The sequence below is a fragment of the Gymnoscopelus microlampas genome, assembly GCF_963454915.1.
Source record: "Gymnoscopelus microlampas genome assembly, chromosome: 15".
Taxonomy (NCBI): Eukaryota; Metazoa; Chordata; class Actinopteri; order Myctophiformes; family Myctophidae; genus Gymnoscopelus; species Gymnoscopelus microlampas.
Genome location: NC_139952.1, coordinates 7,086,451 through 7,108,721, shown reverse-complemented (window position 1 = coordinate 7,108,721; position 22,271 = coordinate 7,086,451). Strand labels below are relative to the sequence as shown.

General features: G+C 39.4%; 1 protein-coding gene across 4 annotated transcripts in view; it reads left to right on the top strand.

Moving 5' to 3' along the window:
• The window catches only part of phactr4a (phosphatase and actin regulator 4a), a 369,306-nt gene that overhangs the window by 273,185 nt on the left and 73,850 nt on the right, over positions 1-22,271 (top strand). For 2 of the 4 annotated variants that reach the window (XM_084080251.1, XM_084080248.1), the window contains exon 1: positions 12,062-12,189. The exons of 1 other annotated variant lie outside the window; for it this stretch is intronic. In XM_084080251.1, coding sequence (XP_083936377.1) covers positions 12,102-12,189 — 88 coding nt within the window. In that variant the 5' untranslated portion in view covers positions 12,062-12,101. Of the gene's footprint in view, positions 1-8,064; positions 8,102-12,061; positions 12,190-22,271 lie in introns of those variants that run through there. One more of the 4 variants, XM_084080250.1, reaches the window with a different exon arrangement.

The following is a 22,271-nucleotide window of genomic DNA, read 5'->3' as shown; positions in this document are numbered from 1 at the left end:
CCCTCAGGGCATCTATACTATGTCCTTTTCAGTTTTTGTAACCAAAGGAACCCCGATTGGTCTTTAGCTTTGAGGATTTCACAGTGTTGGAGGGTCCCAGAGATGCACACATCAAACTAGGGCTCCGTGAAATTCAAAAGTGGTCGAGGAGGATCACTGCCTTTTTTATGGTCCCGTTTAATGTGTTGCACATAACAGTAGGCTACATCATTGGTTCTCAAAGTGGGGTCCGGGGACCCCCAGGGGTCCTTGAAGGAGTTCCAGGGGGTCCCCAGCTAAATGATGGATAGGAACCAAATGGACCCTTATGGGTCTGTAACTCTGAAAGCGTACAAATGGAACCAAATGGACCCTAACGGGTCCATTTGGTTCCATTTGTACACTCTCAGAGTTAAATTAACATTGATTTTACAATATAAATTGGGGTCCCAGAGATAGAAATGCCATTAAATGGGGGTCCGTAGCCCTAATGCATGTCAAACTGGGGGTCCTTGAAATTAAAATGGTTGATAATCAATGCTAGAGCTGTAAAAATCATCTCTTATGGGGGTCCCTGACGTATCTTTTCAAATGGGGGTCCGTGGGCTAATAAGTGTCAATTTGGGGGTCCTTGACATGAAAAAGTTTGAGAACCACTGGGCTACATGTACCGCAGACAGTGTTGCATGCAGCTGTCATGCATGTACACACACACACATACACGTCGTGTTTACAGCTGTGTCACACACACTATGTTCAGACTTGTCAAACCGGTCAGACAGACTCACAGCTGATCAGGCAGTGAGTCTTCTGTCCTCACACTGTATCACATTCTATTTTCTCTGCTGTGCAACACAACTAGTTTTGCCTACATTTCCAGGCTCTCACTATTTGGTATTTTTTAGTAGTAGCACTGTAGCAGTGGTGTAAAGTAATAAAGTACATGTACTCAAGTACTTAACCCTTTAAGACCTGAGACGATTCTTAAAAAACAGGTTTTTTGAAAAAAAATCTTAAAAAAAAAAAAAATCACGATTTTTCAAAAATAGCAGATCTACAAGCTCATAGCGCGGCACTCGGTGCCGCGCTATGAGCTTGTAGATCTGCTATTTTTGAATAGCCCAAAGAAATCTAAAGTGACACAGATGCGTTCCAGGTCTCAATGGGTTAAGTACAATGTTGACGTACTTTATTGGAGTACTTCCAATTTCCTGTTACTTTTACTACTACTCCACTACATCTCAGAGACAAATGTTGTACTTTAACTCCACTACAATTCTTTGAAAACTTTAGTTACTTTAGTTTAAAGCGACGCGTTGTGAGCTTGTAGATCTGCTATTTTCCAAAAGATTTCTATACATTTACACCTTCTGCATAATGAGTACTTTTACTTTTGGTACTCAAATTACATTTTGATGCCAATACTTTTGTACTTTTACCCAAATAAATTTAGAATTCCGGACATTTACTTGTAATTTCTATATTGCACGTATTGATACTTTTACTAAAGTAAAACATTTGAGTACTTTTCCCACCACTGAGTAGTAGTAATAGAGTGACTTACTCTGCTTACTGGACAGGTATTTATTCACCATTGCCTACATTCTTTGTGCTTAACCCATTAAGACCTGGAACTGTGTCATTTTTAGATTTGAGCTAAAAAGCATTATTTTACACTTTGGGCTATTCAAAAATAGCAGATATACAAGCTCGTAGCGCGGCACCGAGTGCCGCGCTACGAGCTTGTAGATCTGCTATTTTTGAAAAATCGTGAAAATGTGTGCAAATCTTCTGAATATATATATATTTTTAAAGCAAACATTTTTAACTCAAATCTTTGCTTCTGGGGGTCCCTGGAACAACATTTTGATGGGGGTCCGCGGCCAAATACATATAATTTTGGGGGTCCTTGACATGAAAAAGATTGAGCACCACTGACGTAGAAACATACGTTTTTCAGAAAACTGCTGAGATTTAGGAGACATGTAGAATCGGCTTCAGGTCTTAAAGGGTTAAGAGGAAGTTGTCTTTGTCTAATCTCGTTCTGTGTAGCCTAGTCACTCTCCAGTCATCCAGGTGCAAAGCACACAGCTCACCTGTGCCATGGGACAGGTTGAGTGGAGCTCAGTGGTATATGCATTGTAGGGCTGTGCTCAAAATACAGAATATGGGGATGCGTTGTCTCTGCGATGCCCATAACGTATCGTATCCTAATAGGCTTTTTACTTCTGATCAGTGTTGATTTTGTCAGCTAATTTTGATTTAGTTTTAGTCATAGTCTTTTGAATCAAATTCCATTTAGTTTTAGTCATAATTTTAGTCATCTGAAATGTTTTAGTTTTTGTCTAGTTTTAGTCGACTAAATATCATAAGATTGTAGTCGACTAAATCTACAGTTGATTTAGTCGACTAAAATGCATTGTGGCGGTGCCTTGATGGCGTGGTAATGGCTGATTGTACACTTGGTTGCATGCTGAAAATAGCCGATCTACAAGCTCACGCGTTGTGAGCTTGTAGATCTGCTATTTTCAGAGCGCAACACCCGAGTGCAACCAAATATAAAATTACTTCCCTCACTAACATTTTAGTCTAGTTTTTATTTGTTGACGAAATTGTCAATATATTTAGTCTTAGTTTTAGTCATTAAAGCTTAGTTTTATTTCGTTTTTATTTAGTTTTCGTCAGTGAATAAAGGTAGTCGACGAGCATTTTTCGTCATAGTTTTAGTCGACGAAATCAACACTGCGTTCTGATCTGCTAATTCCCATCTGGGATGGCCACAGCAGATCATCTGCTCCTATCCGTTTCTGTTCTCTGCGTCTTCCTCGGTCACTCCGGTCTAGCCCTGGGATCAATACCTTTTTGGGGTTTGTGATCCGGTCGGGAGCGGAGGCAACCCTACGTCACCGGGCGCGTCATCATCAGGTGGCCGGAAACGCAAATCCGGAAAGACTTCACCCCAAAATAGGTCCGTCCGCGGGCCTACCTAATAAAATCCTTGATGCGGCGTGGTTTAGCGTATTTTTTAAACATAAATGCGAGTGTACTTCCGGAGACTATTTAGCGTCTGTCTACCTTTGTTATCACACGGGGGAAATTCTATTCCATTTAAATAGCGATTGGGGCGGCTCCACAAAACCGGATGGGCAAAATCACACGGGTCTTTAACCCATTGAGACCTGAAGCCGATTCTACACGTCTCCTAAATCCCAACAGTTTTCTGAAAAACGTGTGTTTCTATATCAGTGGCGCTCAATGTTTTTCATGTCAAGGACCCCCAAAATTATATGTATTTGGCCGCGGACCCCCATCAAAATATTTTGTTCCAGGGACCCCCCAGAAGCAAAGATTTGAGTTAAAAATGTTCGCTTTAAAAATATATATATTCAAAGATTTGCACACATTTTCACGATTTTTCAAAAATAGCAGATCTACAAGCTCGTAGCGCGGCACTCGGTGCCGCGCTACGAGCTTGTATATCTGCTATTTTTGAATAGCCCAAAGTGTAAAATAATGCTTTTTAGCTCAAATCTAAAATGACACAGTTCCAGGTCTTAATGGGTTAACCCATTCAAACCGGAAACGCATCTCTGTCATTTTAAGATTTCTTTGGCTATTTTTTTTTAAATCGTGAACATTTTTGCAAATCTTTGAATATATATATATATATATATATATAATAATGTTTATAGCTAAAATCTAAAATGACACAGGTGCCTTCCCGGGTTTTAATGGATTCATTTCTGATCTTGTCTGCCCTTGTCACTCCTAATGCGATACGATTGGCCCTGTATCTCAATAGTTGTGAACTTGTAGATATGCTGTTTTCGCTGAATGTTCGCACGTATTCAAAGACGGACCTAATCTGCAGAGCAATTATTGTAATAAAGCTAATCCATTTTGATCTTTCCCATCTTTTGGCACTATGCTGACCTACTAAGGTTTGCAGAGTCTTCCTGATACAGTACATGGGTGAATTAACACAATAACTGCCAAAAACGTTTAAAAACGTCTTTGAGAATTTAGCTGTTGCCTCCCAAAAGATGTTTATAAACGTTTTTGAGAATTTAGCTGTTGCCTCCCAAAAGACGTTTATAAACGTTTTTGAGAATTTAGCTGTTGCCTCCCAAAAGACGTTTATAAACGTTTTTGAGAATTTAGCTGTTGCCTCCCAAAAGACGTTTATAAACGTTTTTTTAAATTAAAAAAAAAAAAATCACCAAAAAAAATTCTAAAAAGATTCTCTATTTTTTTTGTTAAATGTTTTCGTTATTCAAAACGGATTAGGAGATAACAATTTCCAAAGATTTGCTGCTCCATTCACTTCAATGTTAAAAATCAAACGGACAAACAATTTACATTGTTTTTTTGGTTTAAAAATACTGGTTTTTGAGCTATTTTCAAACATCAAACAACACATGTCCACGAGGTCGCAATGACCTCGTTGACATTTGTGAAACCACACCTGAATCTCCTCAGTGATTGGCAACCATCAGGGGATCAATCATACTGGAGGAAAAAAATCTGTGGCTACGTGAACAGGTAACACAATCGTTGAAATCCTGGCAGAGGCTGCTCTAGAAAAACTCTGGCAGTCTAAGAGTTAAAACTGGATTTCCAGTTGCCACTGCAATGTAAACACTTGTAAGAGGACCTTTGGTCAGACCAAACATTACAAAGTGCGGCCCAATACTGGACTGCTATTGTTCCCCACCCCTTTTTTGCATCATCCTGGGGTTTAACCGCGCCTACGGTTACTGTAGCGTAGCCAATAGCAAACGGTGGTATCTTTTGAATTCCTTGTAAGCTCACGGAGCAACACGTGTAGCGTCCGTTCGTGCTTATCACTGTGCTGAGTCACTGACACTGATTTAGTTTGGGTACTATGAACTCTCTGAGTCCCACCCTAGACTTTACTCAACAAGGCTATCTTTACCTGTAAAGTAGAGCTGTATTGATTAGTGATTATTTTTTACATTTGAATCCTGAAAGGTAACAGCTCTGAGGTTTGCCCAGCAACAGCAACGATAATAATCAACAAATACTTCTGATAGCGTTGTCCTCATTTATATATTTTTTTAAATCATGAAAATTTGTGCATAGCTTTGAATATATATATTTTTAAAGCGAACATTTGTATCTCACATCTTTGTCACATCCTGGAACAAAATATTTTGAGATGGGGGTCCGCGGCCAAATACATATCACTTAGGGGGTCCTTGAAATGAAAAAGTTTGAGAACCACTGATATAGCAACATACGTTCTTTTCAAAAAACCTGTTAGGATTTAGAAGACATTTTAGTTAGAATCCGCCTCAGGCCTGAATGGGTTAAACCAGGAAACCCAGCATTTACAGCTGAACCCGTCCTTGACCTCCTGACCCCTCCAGCATGTCAAGACAGGGACACGGTTCCCTGAAGCCTTTCAACTGACTGCTTGATCTCTCAGGTGTATCACCTGGTGTCTGACAGGTTAGGGGGGTCTTTACGAACATGGCACTGTAGTAGAAACTTAACTTGGTCTTTCTCAACCTTTTTTTTTCCATTTCAAGGACCCCCATTTTGATGTCGTTGGCATCGGGCAGAAACCTCATATCTCCATGTTTCATCTTTTTAGGATTTAGGATTTTTTTTTAACCCATTAAAACCTGGAACTCTGCCATTTTAGATTTGAGCTAAAAAGCATTATTTTACACTTTGGGCTATTCAAAAATAGCAGATATACAAGCTCGTAGCGCGGCACCGAGTGCCGCGCTACGAGCTTGTAGATCTGCTATTTTTGAAAAATCGTGAAAATGTGTGCAAATCTTTGAATATATATGTTTTTAAAGCGAACATTTGTAACTCAAATCTTTGCTTCTGAGGGGGTCCCTGGAACAAAATATTTTGATGGGGGTCCGCGGCCAAATGCATATAATTTTAGGGGTCCTTGACATGAAAGAGTTTGAGCACCACTGATATAGAAACATACGTTTTTCAGAATACTGTTGGGATTTAGGAGACATGTAGAATCAGCTTCAGGTCTCAATGGGTTAAATGATAGTGATAAAAGGAATGGTTCTGGACATAACCCCCCCCCCCGCCCCCCCCCCCCCACGCACCCACTTCTTTACACCTGTAAACCTGTGATGTTGACAATAAAGGTAACTCGGTGTTACCGACCCGTAAGGGTCCATTTGGTTCCTAACTATCAATCATTTTAGCTGGGGAACCCCGTGGAACCCCCTCAGGGACCCCTAATTAGATGATTAATTTTGTCATCATGAAAGTTGCATCCACCCCATGGCCCAGCAAAATAACTCCCAAATGATATGATCTCTTTTCGCACTTATGCTAAATAGGACAGACCTGACGTGCAGATAGCTTTTAGATGAATCAATGCACAATTCTATCATAGCTGAGTAAGCAGACACAATCAGGACTAGACTAGTGTGTGTGATTGGCCTGGATAGATCCTCATTCATATACTTTGGCTATTCAAAAAATAGCAGATCTACAAGCTCATAGCGCGGCACCGAGTGCCGCGCTATGAGCTTGTATATCTGCTATTTTTTTAAAAATCGTGACAAAAAGTGGAGTTAGGAGGTTTTGTTCATCACTGATAAGAACGGCTTAATGGACCTCCAAGCTCACAATGAGGTTGTAGGTCAAAAGGGGGTGGAGCCTGGAGTCAGCAAAACCAGCTAACTCCACCCCCCTTTTGGTGGAGTTAGCTTGAGGATCCAATGGAGTTGGATGGTTTTGTCAGAAGCACTTTATAATACTTTTCATTGGTTAACTATGTTTTACTCAACACACAGACAGTTCAATAGCACTGATTTATGGAGAAAAAAAAAGCGGAAACAGGGAGTTAACTGGTTTCTGCCTGACAGCAATGGTATGTATTTTTTAAAGCAAACATTTGTAACTCAAATCTTTGCTTCTGGGGGTCCCAATGTTTTGAGATGGGGGTCGGCGGCCAAATACATATCATTTTGGGGGTTCCTTGACATGAAAAAGTTTGAGCAGCACTGATATTATTAGCAACATAGGTTTTTCAGAATACTGTCAGGATTTAGAAGACATTTGTAGATGCGTTCCCAGATTGAATGGGTCAACATTCTATGCTCTTGTTGATGAATTGAATACATACAGTAGGACCACAATGGAAACGACTCCCCAGGACTTTTTGGTGTCATCCTTTTGGGGGTGGCGGGGGTCCATATCCACTGGCAGTGTTACATTACGTAGACTATAGTTTCCATAATTCCGTATTGATAATTATACACAATAAAATCAAACAGTGTCACTTTTCTACAAATAATACATAGAGGGATTAATGAAGGCATAGGCCCACTTTCTAATGTAAACACGGCCTCCAGTCTCATTTCAACACGGTAGATCGGACAATTGTAACATATATGACATTTTATACAAGTTTTAAACACTTTTTTATGCCCCATTAACCCATTAACTCATTGAGTGCCAAAAGACGTCAAAGACGTCATGTGGCCTGACGCCCTGAGCGCCAAAAGGCGTCAAAGACGTCATGAATTTTTTTTTCAAAAAATAAATACATTTCAATTTTTTTTTTTTTTTTTTTTCTTCTTCTTTTGAAAAACATGTTCAGAACCCAAGATATGATGATTTGAAGATTTGCTGCTCCATCCACTCCTTGTTTAACCTATAACTTAAAAAGGATGTATCTCGCTTCCTAAGCACTTTTTTTTTTACAATGAATTTGAATGGTGGCACTCAGAGCCAAAATTCAAATATGAGCATGGCATTATTCTGGCACTCAATGAGTTAAGACCTGGAACGCATCTGTGTCACTTTAGATTTCTTAGGCTATTCAAAAATAGCAGATATACAAGCTCATAGCGCGGCACCGAGTGCCGCGCTATGAGCTTGTAGATCTGCTATTTTTGAAAAATCGTGATTTTTTTTTTTTTTTTCAAAAAAGATTTAGAAAACATTTTTAAGAATCGCCTCAGGTCTTAATGGGTTAATAGCACTTTGGATTCCTAAAATATACTATACAATTACACGTGCCTTTGTCATGGTTTTCATTGCGACTAATGTGTTCCATTTGTTTGTTTCATTCAGGAGCTCACTGGACTGGACCCTGGGATGGAAAATCGTGGTAAGAGAGATGTTTTTATTCTTTTTTTTAATTCAATATACCGTACCAGTGGTTCCTCGAAGTGAGGTCCTTGAGGGTCCCCAACAACATGAGTTAGTATAGAATGAAACTTTGAGTTCAAAAGGTTCTGCAAATGATATTTCTTTGGTAAAACAAAAGGCTCTATATTGTGATACATTACTAAAGAGTTTGTTTGTTCAGTAACATGGATCTCGCCGTCTCTCCAGCTGTAGTGTATAGAAAACACACTTTCAGGTGGGTTACAAATTATCCTCACCTGAACATATATTTGTTGTCTATTAACCCATTAAGACCTGAAGCCGATTCTACATGTCTCCTAAATCCCAACAGTATTCTGAAAAAAAACGTATGTTTCTATATCAGTGGTGCTCAATCTTTTTCATGTCAAGGACCCTCAAAATGATATGTATTTGGCCGCCGACCCCCATCTCAAAATAGTTAGTTCCAGGGACCCCCCAGGAGCAAATATTTTAGTTAAAAATGTTTGCTTCAAAACAATATATATTCAAAGATTTGCACACATTTTCACGATAAAAAAAAAAAATAGCAGATCTACAAGCTCGTAGCGCGGCACTCGGTGCCGCGCTACGAGCTTGTATATCTGCTATTTTTGAATAGCCAAAGTGTAAAATGGAGAGACAGGGAGAAGACTCTATACAACAATGATTGTTATGGGAATGTAAAGCTATTTAACACTTTTTTTTAAACTTTGTGGCATTCATTGTACGATCTAATATGGCAAAGAAATACACAAATCTGATTCTCCGAGCAGTTATCGGACAATTGTGTGCACCCCCAGTGCTGCAGGCTCCCAACTCGTTAAGAGAGTAATTAATTAAACTAAGACCTGCCTGATAAACTTCACCTGGCATGATGCCAACAGTCCTCATTAACGATAAGGCAATTCAGCTTGATGCATTACGGAGCAGATTAGAGCACAGAGTGGGTTCTCATGTCAAGGCCCCCCGATATTGATATGTTTTTGGTCGCGGACCCCCCTTTGAAAAGATTTAGTGCCAGGGACCCCCATTTTCCCCCCCCCCAAATTAAACTGGTTAACATACAGTAGGGTTAAAGTAGTTAAAGCAAGCCAAATATGGCAAGAATGAGCAAATAGTACTTCACATAGTACTTCATCCAAATTATTGCGAACGCAGCGGAAGGAGGCGCGCCAAAGGCGCGCCTCCGCAAGTGGAGCTTACTATGACACCGTGCTTGGCTTGTGTGTGTGTGTGTGTGTGTGTGTCTCTGTGTGCACTATTGTGTGCACTGCCTGTGTGCAGCCAAGTAAATGTCCAATATAGACGTACCATACATCAAATGAAAGGTCTTTGAAAACTGAACACACCTGTCAAGGTTGCGTTTAAGCCCGCCCCTTCCCCCGGAAGCCACGCCCCGGAGAAGGCTCCTAAAAACTCCCCATTGAAACCCCATGTTAAATGAAAAGTGCCCGAATCGCTCCGAAACTTTTTCTTCCCCCCCTAAGTGGGGGTCTACTAACAAATACTTCGGGCTCGGATTTTGGCTCCGCCCCCCGGAAGTGGGTGAAACAGGCACTTCAAACACTTTGTTGAATTGTTCAAAACCATTAAAAGTTATTTTTTTGTGAATTTGTATTTTTCTAAGATGTTCCTTTTAACGCAGAATTTTCATTCTTTTTTTTTTTTTGGCGTTCGCTTCCCGCGTTCGCGCATCTTACTTGTACCTATATATGCTTATTGAAAAGTTCATGCTGTTCCCACCCCCAGTAGTATAATGGCCTATGTCAAGAGTGTGACCTAGGTCATTTTATATTAGCCTGGAAACCAGACAAATCTACAGTGCAAAAGAAAAAACGAATAAAAGCCCTCCACAGATTAGTCTGGTACCGCTCAGTTGTGACTGGATTTAACTGCCCCCGAAGTTGTTTTCTTTTTTTTATCCGCCCCTTGGAAATGCAGGTTCCACGCAGAGATTCCAGACTGATATCTCCGCCGTGATATTAGTCTGGTCATGCCAGGCTAATTATTTATAGGCTTACTTCCTTCACAGGTGTTACCAATGATACTAATGAAGGCTCTGTTCCATTCTGGCCAGGGTGCTGATAACGTGCATGTTGGCTCACTAGAAACACTCCATTTTGGTTCCCAAATGGCCCCTTTATGGTGGGTGCGTAACTCTGAGAGTGTACAAATGGAACCAAATGGACCCGTAAGGGTCCATTTGGTTCCATTTGTATGCTCTCAGAGTTATGGGGGTCCTAGAAAATAAGACAACCACTACGCCACACTAAATGGTACAGAGCCTTCATTAGTATCATTGGTAACACCTGTGAAGGAAGTAAGGAAGGGGCCCAATTCATTCCCAATATGGCTGCTGTGCATAGAGCCTATTGCCTACGTCAAAGACAGTGTGACTTGAAAAAAGAAAAAGAAAACGTAGTCTGGAGTAAGTCACTCCAGAAATAATGTGGCCTAAGTCAGGTTTACAATTTGCCAAAGTCAAAACATAAATTGGCCTTAGTCATATAATCCTCTCATGTTACATAACTGACAGACAGCGTCAGCGTAATATCAATAGTCATACCTTGTTATAAACCTTCTGAAATGATTAAGCAATATCACAGTTTTGTCAGTGTTCTTTTCTTTTATCAAGGTGACGTTTTGTTAGTCTTTATGGGGGGCTATTTAGAGATATAATGAGCTACCAGTCATAGTATCATGAGAGCAGAGAGCGGTGAGTCAGTCTTCAGTGTCTATGTTATGGAGCTGCTTTTTGTTCCTAGGGGTTTGGCCCAGTGTTGAAATCATGGAGCTGTATTGTAAGGGGTTTGGCTGTGTGTGACGTGTGGAGAACATCGCTTTCCCCGGTGTTTCGCCCCCCAAGAGGGCGTGGTTTTGAGGTTGGGCTTAGGCTAGTGTTGGAAAGTAACTAAGTACATTTGCTCAAGTTCTGTACTTAGGTACAATTCTGAGGTGTTTGTACTTTACTTGAGTGTTTCCAATTTCCGATACTTTTGCTTCTACTCCACTACATCTCAGAGGCAATGCATGTTGTACTTTTACTCCACTACAATTATTTGAAAACATTAGTTACTAGTTACTTTGCAGATATAAATTATTATGTTATAAAGCACACATTAACCACTTTAGCCCTATTTTATACCTAGGCTATTTCAAAATAGCAGATCTACAAGCTCACAACGCGTCGCATTGTGAGCTTGTAGATCTGCTATTTTCAAACATTTTTGGACTTTTACCTTTGGTACTTTAAGTATATTTGGATATCAATACTTTTGTACTTTTACTCAAGTAAATGTTGAATTCCGGACTTTAACTCATTCTGTGCCACAATCCGTCAAATCCGTCATAACATTTTTTTCAAAATAAAAGTTTTTTTTTTTTTTTTTGGAAAAAACATGTTCAGAACCCAAGATATGATGATTTGCTACTCCATCCAGTCCTTGTTTAACCTATAACTTAAAAAGGCTGTATCTCGCTTCCTAAGCACTTTTTTTTTTACAATGAATTTTGGCTGTGGCACTCAGAGCCAAAATTCCATAAATAAGCTCGGCACTGAATGAGTTAACTTGTAACAGAGTACTTCAACATTGCAGTATTGATACTTTTACTTAAGTGAAACATCTGAGTACTTTTTTCCACCACTGCTAGTAGGCATAGTTGGTGTTATAGCTAACCCCGCCCACCGAAGCGAAACACCAAGAGAAAGAGGGCTTCCCGTGTGACGCGTCGTCGAGGTGTGTTGACACAGCACAGGTGCTATCTGATTGGGCCTCTGTCCCAGAGGACACACCTGTAGGTTAGCGAGCGAGGCCTCCCGGTGTTCTGTTCCCCTCTGTGACACGCACACACACACACACACACACACACACGCACACGCACACGCACACACACTCCCACACGGCCTCCAGTCTCATTTCAACACACTAGATAGGGAACACCGGACCGCACTAAGCTCACGTGGCTCAGTCACTCACTGGATGCTGTTACCGGTTCAAGTTGGTCTCCTGGTGACTATCTGTGGATTAAAAAAAACACCTGCAATGGCCGTACAGTCTGAACATATGAGTGAGTAAAGGAACCGTTTTCTCTCTGTTGTCGGGTAGTTTTTTTTTAAGCTATTTTAAAGACAAAAAAGTACTCAAATGCTTTACCTAAGTAAAAGTATCAATGCTGCAATGTAGCAGTACTCTGTTACAAGTAGAATTTGCTTGAGTGAAAGTACAAATGTATTGGTATCAAAATGTACTTAAAATATCAAAGGTAAAAGTACTAAAATGTTTGAAAATAGCCGATCTACATGCCCACAGTGCGTCGCGATGTGACTCGTTGTGAGCTTGTAGATCGGCTATTTTCAAATAGCCTAGGTATAAAATATGGCTAAAGTGGTTAATGTATGTTTTATAGTGTAATCATTTATATCTTCAAAGTAACTAGTAACTAAAGTTTTCATATAATTGTAGTGGAGTAAAAGTACAATATTTGCCTCTGAGATGTAGTGGAGTAGAAGTAGAAGTGTAGACAATTGGTAATACTCTAGTAAAGCAAACATACCTCAATATTGTACTTAAGTACAGGACTTGAGCACATGTACTTAGTTACTTTACACCACTGGACATAACATTTCCTTTTAATCTGTGGGTGAATTGACTGTGACCAGTGAAACCTAAATTGTATGTAATCTAATATCACACTGTGAACTGAAGTGAGATGGTGATACTGTAGATTAGTCCCCAGAAGTTGTACTGTGTCTTTAAAACCAATCTTAGGTCTCAAAGACTTGATTAATGTACGTGGTAGGACTATCCGTATTTTTTTCTTGTCGATTATTCTATGGATTGCTTTTATGATTAATCGAGAAGTGTATTTTTTTTCAAAGAATCTAAGCAAATAAAATATACATCTTGTTATAATCCACTGAATGGATTGTGTCGCACTGTGAGCTTGTAGATCTATGTTTGCTATATTATTTTTAAAATAATTTCATTAACCCATTAAGACCTGGGGCCAATTCTACAACTGCCTTCTAAATGAGTAGTTCTCAAACTTTTTCGTAATTCAAAATGATTCAACTTTTTGCAAACACTTTCAAGATTCTTTTTTCAAAAATCCCCAAATAGCGGATATACAAGCTCTCTGTGAGCTTAAGCCTTGTATATCTGCTCTTTTCTAATAGCCAACGCTAAAATCTAAAATAACACAGACACGTTTCCCCGGTTTTAATGGGTTAAAATAGATTTTTTTTTTAAATAGTCAATTAAATCGATGAATTCAATTAACATTTGCACCCCTGTACAGGCAGGCCTACAATAGGATGAACCGACACACAGTGCTTTTTCTACACAAGCAGGCCATAGTTCAAACAGATTAGATTGCTTGATCTTCTCATCCCTGTCTGGCCCACAGTGTGGACAGACAAGCAGCACGCTTTAAAAATAAACTGTCACTTCCTTCCCGAGGATTTATGACCTTAAACCCATTCAAAACAGGAACGCATCTGTGTGTCATTTTTAGATTTCTTTGGCTATTTGTTTTCAAAATAATGTTTCTTTTTGCAAATCTTTGAATATATATATTCAAATCTTTGCATCTGGGGGATTCTACAAGTGTCTTCTAAACAGTTTTTTTTAATAATTTTTTTTACGTATGTTTAACACATTGATTGCCTAGATCGAGTTAAAGGGGAAATCCACCCATTTTCAATATTTAACTATGTCATTAATATAGCATAAAGGAGTTGTGTGGAAATAAGAAAAAAGTTCCCCCCTTTCTGTGTTGCCTTGAACTGGAGGATTGATTGTGGGTTTAACATTGCAAATTACAACATGATGAGTCATCACGTTGTAATTTGCAATGTTAAACTCACAATCAATCCTCCAGTTCAAGGCAAAAAGAAAAGGGGGGAACTTTTTTCTTATTTCCACACAACTCCTTTATGCTATATTAATGACATAGTTAAATATTGAAAATGGGTGGATTTCCCCTTTAACTCGATTTTAGCAAAAAAACAAATTTTTCAATTTTAAATTTTTTTTTTTTTTTTTAGATTTTGACCTAAAGACCAAGGAGCTATGATTTTTTGAAGATTTAAGGTTGTTACACACCGGGGCGATTTTTTCGTGCGAATAATGCGTTTTTTTTTAAAACCTTATAAAGTCAATGGCTCCGTACATGGAGCGAAAAAGCGAAGCGAAAAAGCGTCTTTTAATTATTCGGAACGAGTCCGAATTTTGCGTATATTCGCTATTTTCGCCGGTGTGTAAGGACCTTAAGACTCCTATCCACTTCCTTGTTAACTTAAAACTTAAAAATTCTGTATCTTGGCTCCTGAGTACTTTTTTTTTTTCAATGAAAAATCTCTTGGCATAAAACTGCAAAAAATCTGAAAAAAAATCTGGCAGTGAATGTGTTAAGATTTGCACACATTTTCCATGATTTTTCAAAAAAAGCCGAAGAAATCTTAAAATGACACACAGATGCGTCCCCGGGTCTTAAAGGGTTAAACCGCTACGTTTCTGGCCCTAAAAACAGGCCTTCTACAGTAGGGCGGGCCATACTTTTTTTTTTTTGAAAATCAAAAAAGAGGGGTGTTCAAATGACAGATTTTGGCATGTAGAACACAAATCTGAAGATTTTTTTCAATTCTGATAAACCTAACCTACATTTTTTTGCAGTTGATTATTGTAAATTTTTTGATTAATTTGCGATTTTCTTCTAGAAGAAAAAAATATTTTGGGAGGCTTTTATAAAGAATTCCTGTTCAAAATAACAGATGTTGGCATGTAAAACACAAATCAGAAGACATTTTCCAATTCTGATAAACCTAACCTACATCAATTTGCAATTGATTATTGTCCATTTCTTTGATTAATTAGCGATTTTCTTCTCGAAGACAGAACTTAAGATGGGAGGCTTTTATAAAGAATTCCTGTTCAAATAACAGATGTTTGTGTGTAAAACACAAATCTGAAGAAATGTTTCAATTCTGATAAACCTAACCTACATACATTTGCAGTTGATTATTGTTTTATTAATTTGTAATTAATTCGCTCAGGCCAACTGCAGCAATAGCAACTGCGGCTCTGATTGAATCATCACAGAAGACACCCTATGAAAAGTGATTGATAAAAACAAGGTCAAGATAGCACAGGAGAAGTTGATACGAGAGCTGGGAGATGAATTTGAGGAGAAGTGCAGGAAGGAGGGGGGGGGGGGGGGCGTGTGAGTCCTGCATCCTCTTTGATGGACGGATTGACCTGACCAATGTAATGATGGAAGCTGAGGGCAGTGACCAATCTTTTCCTGCAAAGATGAGGGAAGAACATAGTGTTGTCAGTGAGCCTGGCAGCAACTATATGTTCCATTTTACCCCAGAAACAGCAACTAAAGAGGAGTCACATGCAGTGCAGATTGCTAAGGTCCTTTTTGCTTGGCTGAGAGAGAAAGGTTTTCATAAGACCTTGTGGGCCATTGGAGGAGACTCAACAAATGTCAACAGTGGTGTAAAAGCTGGAGTAATGAGGAAGCTGGAGCTGCACATGGGAAGACACCTGGTCTGGTTGGTGTGCAACGTACACACTGGTGAACTGCCCCTCCGCTGGCTCATTGTTGAACTTGAAGGTCCTACTCTGTCAACAAATTATCTGGACCAATACTAAAGCTCCTTGATTCAGCTACAGAGTTGGATATCAATCCAAAATTTACCAGGATCTCTGATGGCCCTTCACTGATCAAGCTGCCTTACAAGGTCATTCAAGATTTCTCGACTGATCAACACTATGGCTATCAAATTGTTTGTGCATTCGGAGACAGAGTGGTTCCTACAAGGCTGGATCTGTTGGATATTGGGCCACAATGGGCCAGTAAACCACAGCCACCGGCTCACCACAGCAAACAGACTTCTCAGGCTCTGGGTGTCAAAGCATGGACTGAGAGGAAAGAATCAGAAAAATCTGCAGTTCATTGTGGAATACATCATTGGAGTGTATTATCCATGTTGGTTCAATGTGAAGATCAAGGAGTCCTGGATTGAAGGGCCTAGGCACATCCTGTTTCAGCTGGACTGCCTGAAGTCCCAGAGGAAGTAGGTACTGGACATTGTGATGCCAACTGTTAGAAGATCTGCTTGGTATGCCCATAATTAATCCACCCTCCAAACACTGCTGAGCGCTAAGGATCAGAAGGAGAGGATTGAGGGGGTGGAGGGAATCCTGGCCATCAGGGGAGAAGGAGACCCAGACACTCAGCTGGGGGACTCCTCTGTAAGAACCATAGGGACAACTGAGATCAATTATGATGCTTCCAGCATTGGTGGATTGATTAGCTGGTCAGAAGGTGTGTCAGAGCCACCTCTCACTTGCATACTAAACACATCGGAGATGAAAAACTTCATTGTCATCCCATGGAGGTGCCCAACTGGCCCTGCCACACTCAGAGCATTGCGAGGGTTGTCAAAATGGTGACTGAGGCTTCTTCTACATACTTCTCTAAGGAAAAGAGGGATGGAGGGATCAGGACTCAGGAGACCAGCAGGAGACTGATGTCTAAGGCAAAGCGTCAAAGCAGGACTTGTACAACCTAGCAAAGTTCAGGAAGTGATAATTGATCTTCATAATTGTATCCAGTGATATACATGCACTTCCATTGTGAATAAATATGTAAGTTTGATTTGGCTTTGTCAATATAAAGTATTTTCCTTATGTCTTTTAATATCCTAAAATGAGGCTAAAAAGGGCAAAATTAGTCATTTTGAAGTACAAAATAATGTAGGTTAGAGTTATTCCACCTAAAAAATAATGTCACATTTGAATTCCCCATATAAAAACACATCATTTAGACCCCACATGTTAGGATTTCCTTTGGATTTTAATATCTTATAAATTAATTAGAACGGGTACAATTAGCGATATAAAAATGCAAAAAAATGTAGGTAAGAGTTGTCCTATCCAAAAAATAATGTCATATTTGAACTCTCCATCAAAAAACACATAAAATAGACACCCCTCTTTTTTGGATTTCCTTAATATTCATTTTAGCACCTGAGTATGGCCCGCCCTACTTCTACAGTGTTGTATTTTGGTTCTGCCTGGGGGTTTTTCTATCTCACGGGGGGGTGCTGTCATTTTTTGATGAGGCCAGCGCTGTGGTATTTTGCTCTGAGTCAGCAGGTTATTTATATATCGCGACAAGCCTCGCATGTTTGCCCAATTAAGCGGAAGACTTGATAAGACGAAAGGAAACTGTGACACAGTTTTTTGACTGGCGCATTTTAACCTATTAATACCAGGAACGCATCTGTGTCATTTTAAGATTTCTTTGGCTATTCAAAATTAGCAGATATACAAGCTCATATGAGCTTGTATATCTGCTATTTTTTTTTTTTTAATCGTGGAGAAGTGGTGCAAATCTTTTAATTGTGTTCTTTTTATGTGTGTGTGTGTGTGTGTGTGTGTGTGTGTGTGTGTGTGTGTGTGTGTGTGTGTGTGTGTGTGTGTGTGTGTGTGTGTGTGTGTGTGTTTTAAAGCGAACATTTTTAACTCTTTAAAAACTGCTTCTGGGGTCCTGGAACAACATATTGTCATTTTGGGGGTCCTTGACATGGAAAAACTTGGAGCACCACTGATATAGCTACATACTGTTAGGATTTAGAACATTTTTGGCCATGGACCCATCTCAAAATATGTTGTTCCAGGGACCGGATCGGAGTTAAAAACGTTCGCTTTAAAACACATATAGTATATATTCAAAGATTTGCACAAAATGTCCATTTCCCCCCCAAAAATGCAGATCTACGAGTGCCACGAGTGAACTTGTATATCTGCTATTTTTGTACAGCCAAAGAAATCTTAAAATGACACAGATGCGTTCCCGGTCTTTATGGATTAACCCATTGAGACCTGGAACTGTCTCATTTTTAGATTTGAGCTAAAAAGCATTATTTTACACTTTGGGCTATTCAAAAATAGCAGATATACAAGCTCGTAGCGCGGCACCGAGTGCCGCGCTATGAGCTTGTAGATCTGCTATTTTTGAAAAATCGTGAAAATGTGTGCAAATCTTTGAATACATATATTTTTAAAGCGAACATTTTTAACTCAAATCTTTGCTTCTGGGGGGGTCCCTGGAACAACATATTTTGATGGGGGTCCGCGGCCAAATACATATCATTTTGGGGGTCCTTGACATGAAAAAGATTGAGCACCACTGATATAGAAACATACGTTTTTCAGAAAACTGTTGAGATTTAGGAGACATGTAGAATAGGCTTCAGGTCTCAATGGGTTAAGTTTCTCTATCTGCTGCATACTGTACTGTACTGTCTTATCTACACAATACTGATGTAAATGGTGCATTTATATAGCGCCTTATCCAAAGCGCTTTACAATGTGCATTACATTCACCCATTCACACACCCATTCACACACACATTCACACACACATTCACACACAAAGGCACCAACCTCCTCATCGGGGGCAATAGGCTCTATTCACAGCAGCCATATTATGAAGACATTCACAGGTGTTACCAATGATACTAATGATATCCATTCTGGTCAAACAGAGTCAGGGTGCTAATATTGTGCATGTTGGCTCACTGGAAACCTTCCAAATGGCCCCTTACAGGTGTGTAACTCTGAGAGTGTACAAATGGAACCAAATGGACCCGTAAGGGTCCATTTGGTTCCATTTGTACACTCTCAGAGTTATGGGGGTCGTGGAAACCACTGTGCTACACTAAATGGAACAGAGCCTTCATTAGTATCATTGGTAACACCTGGGAAGGAAGTGATAATATGGCTGCTGTGAATAGAGCCTATTAGGGGTTCAGCGTCTTGCTCAAGGACACTTAACTCTGGGGGGGGGAGCCCGGGAATCGAACTGGGAACCTTTCCGTTTCCCAAAGCGGTTGCCGCTCTATCTCCTGAGCCACCTGCCGCTCGATGTAGTGTTAGAACAGCGTTAGAGCACCGAGTGCCGCGCTACGAGCTTGTAGATCTGCTATTTTTTAGAAAAATCTTGGAACATTTGTGCAAATCTTTGAATTCATATATTTCTGAAACAATATTTTTAACTCAAATCTTTGCTTTGGGGGTCCCTGGAGCAAAACTTTTTTCATGTCAAGAACCCCCAAAATTATATGTTTTTGGCCGCCGGCCCCCATCAAAATATGTTGTTCCAGGGACCCCCCCGCCTAGAAGCAAAAATGTTAGTTACAAATGTTGTTTCAAAAAAATATAATTATTCAAAGATTTGCACAAAATGTTCAAGATTTACAATAAAAAAATGCAGATCTACAAGCTCGTAGCGCTCGTATCTGCTATTTTGTAATAGCCAAAGTATAAAATATCTCTAAAATGACACAGATGCGTTCCCGGTCTTACTGGACTGGTGTATTCTGGGATATAGATTGGACAACAGCACGGTCTACGTATGTGTAACTTGATCCACAGTATTGTGATCATCATCATCTGCTGATGTTTGACAGCCCGTGGTCACCATTATAAGGACATACCTTACCTGTCATATATTCAGCGGACCCTGATGAAGGCTTTCTCAGCTGAAACGTGTTGGCACTCGTTTTTTTTTTATACCTTTGCCAGCCATGATTTATAATGAAGCTGTCAGTGAACCCCAAAAGGGGTTCCTGTCCTGAAAGGTATAGTTACAAATAGGGGTTCCTTCCCAAAATGTGTTAAATCGTGCAAATGTGTGCAAACCTTTGAATATATATATATATTTTTTAAAGCGAACATTTGTAAAATATTTAGTCCCAGGGACCTCCAGAAGAAAAAAATGAGTTACAAATGTTGTTTCCAAAAATATATGATTCAAAGATTTGCACAAGACTTTTCAAAAAAAATAGCAGATCTACAAGCTCGTAGCACGGCACTCGGTGCTACGCTACAAGCTTGTATATCTGCGATGTGCGTTCCTTGTCTTAAGGGGTTAAAATTGTTAGCTCTCTGTCAGGGTTGTTGTTCACTTCTAAAGTGCAGCCAAACATCCATCCATGTGACAGTGGTTCTAATTATTTCCCATACATCACAGTCGACCTGCTTGAGGTTCCGCTATCATGTCAAAAGTGGTGGAAAGTAACTGAGTACATGTACTCACGTACTGTACTAAAGTACAATTTTGAGGTATTTGTACTTTACTTGAGGATTTCCAATTTCCAATGCTTTTACTTCTACTCCACTACATCTCAGAGGCAAATGTTATACTTTCACTCCACTACAATTATATGAAAGCTTTAGTTACTTTGTAGATTTTGATTATTATTACAAAACATACATTAACCACGTCAGCCCTATATACATTTCGGCCCATTTGAAAATAGCAGATCTACAAGCTCACAACGCGTCGCGATGCGACGCGTTGTGAGCTTGTAGATCTGCAATTTTCAAAAGGATTTTTATACATTTGAAACGGGACATTATGCAATGAGTACTTTCTACTTTTGGTACTTTAAGTACATTTTCATATCGACACTTGTGTACTTTTAATCAAGTACATTTTGAATTCCGGACGTTCACTTGTAACGGAGTACTTCTACATTGCAGTATTGATCATTTTACTTGAGTAAAACATTTGAGTGCTTTTTTCCCACCACTGCATGCCGTAGCCCTGATTGCACACTAGAGGGCACCGTGGTGTTGTTAGACTGCAGGTGTGTGTCTCTTTGTCATGCAGCTTTTTTTAAGGTTAATTACTGTCGGGTAAATGTTTGAACGAATGCTTTGAATGGCGTTACAAGACACACCAGATGTATGCACTAACATCCTGTGAGTGAGCGTTATCTAAAGACAACTTCCTGTTCAATTCGTCCATGCTAGTCATTGCCACTGGTGGAAAGTAACTAAGTAGATTTACTCAAGTGCTGTACTTAAGTAAAATTTTGAGGTATTTTTTACTTTACTGGAGTGTTTCCCGTTTTCAGTACTTTTACTTCCACTCCACTACATCTCAGAGACACATATTGTACTTTTACTCCACTACAATTATATGAAAACTTTAGTCACTAGTTACTTTGTAGATTTAGATTATTATTACTAAACATACAACCACTTAAGCTCTCTATATATTCCGGCTATTTGATGCGACGCGTTGTGAGCTTGTAGATCTGCTATTTTCAAAAGATGTGTATGCATTTAGAAAACTTGAAATGGGACATTCTGCATAATGAGTACTTCTACTTTCGGTGCTTTAAGTATATTTTGATCCCAATACCTTTGTACTTTTACCCAAGTACATTTTGAATTCCGGACTTTTACTTGTAAAGGAGTATTTCTACATTTTTCCCACCACTGCTTCATACACGTAGAGCTCACGGGGGCCGGTGTCGTTTAAGCTTGTTTATTGCTAAATAGGCAAATAAGGAAGAGATCAAATCTGAGCGGTTCTGGCAAGGTTGTGCAAACGTGTGGTTTTAAAGCTGTTCATGTCTTGGCCCTTAGTTTAAAAAACAGGAAGTAGAACAGGAAGAAGAATATGATCCAGAGAAAAGATAAGCCTATATCTAAACGGAAGAACAAGAAACAAAATCCTGCAAAAACACTAATATGAGATAGATAGATTGATTGAAATTTTTATTAGGTAAAAGAATGTAAAACAACACAGTTACATTTATAATACTTTTGTCTAAAAGGTCCGACCAAAGAAGTCCTTCCGTTGGGGTCCTTGAATTAATTTCATAGACATAGTAGCAACCAAACAGTTCAAATCAACATGAAAATACAGAGAAAAAATACCACTATGTACAAAAAAAAAGCATGAAAAATAAAATACATATATACAAAAAAAATGGGAGGGGGGTCGTCTGTCTACCGCAAAACTGGTACTTCCTCCTCTTATGGCCTCTAGAAAGATGAGTTTTTGGGGCTGTTTTAAATGAGCCCGGCGAACTGCATTTTTTTGAGGGATGGGGTTAGACTATTCCATACCTTGGTGGCCGTGCTGTAGATGGATGGATAGTAAATGTTCTAAGGCCAGGCAAAAAAGCATTGTACACTCACTGTCCATTCCAAATAGAAGCTATTTGCACAAGAAAAGTGTAATGATTCCGGGACTCTATAAGTATCTATAAAAGATACATTTTTAATTGTCCTATGGGATATATTTTGTCTGACAAGGCAACTTTTCAAAGAGGAGAT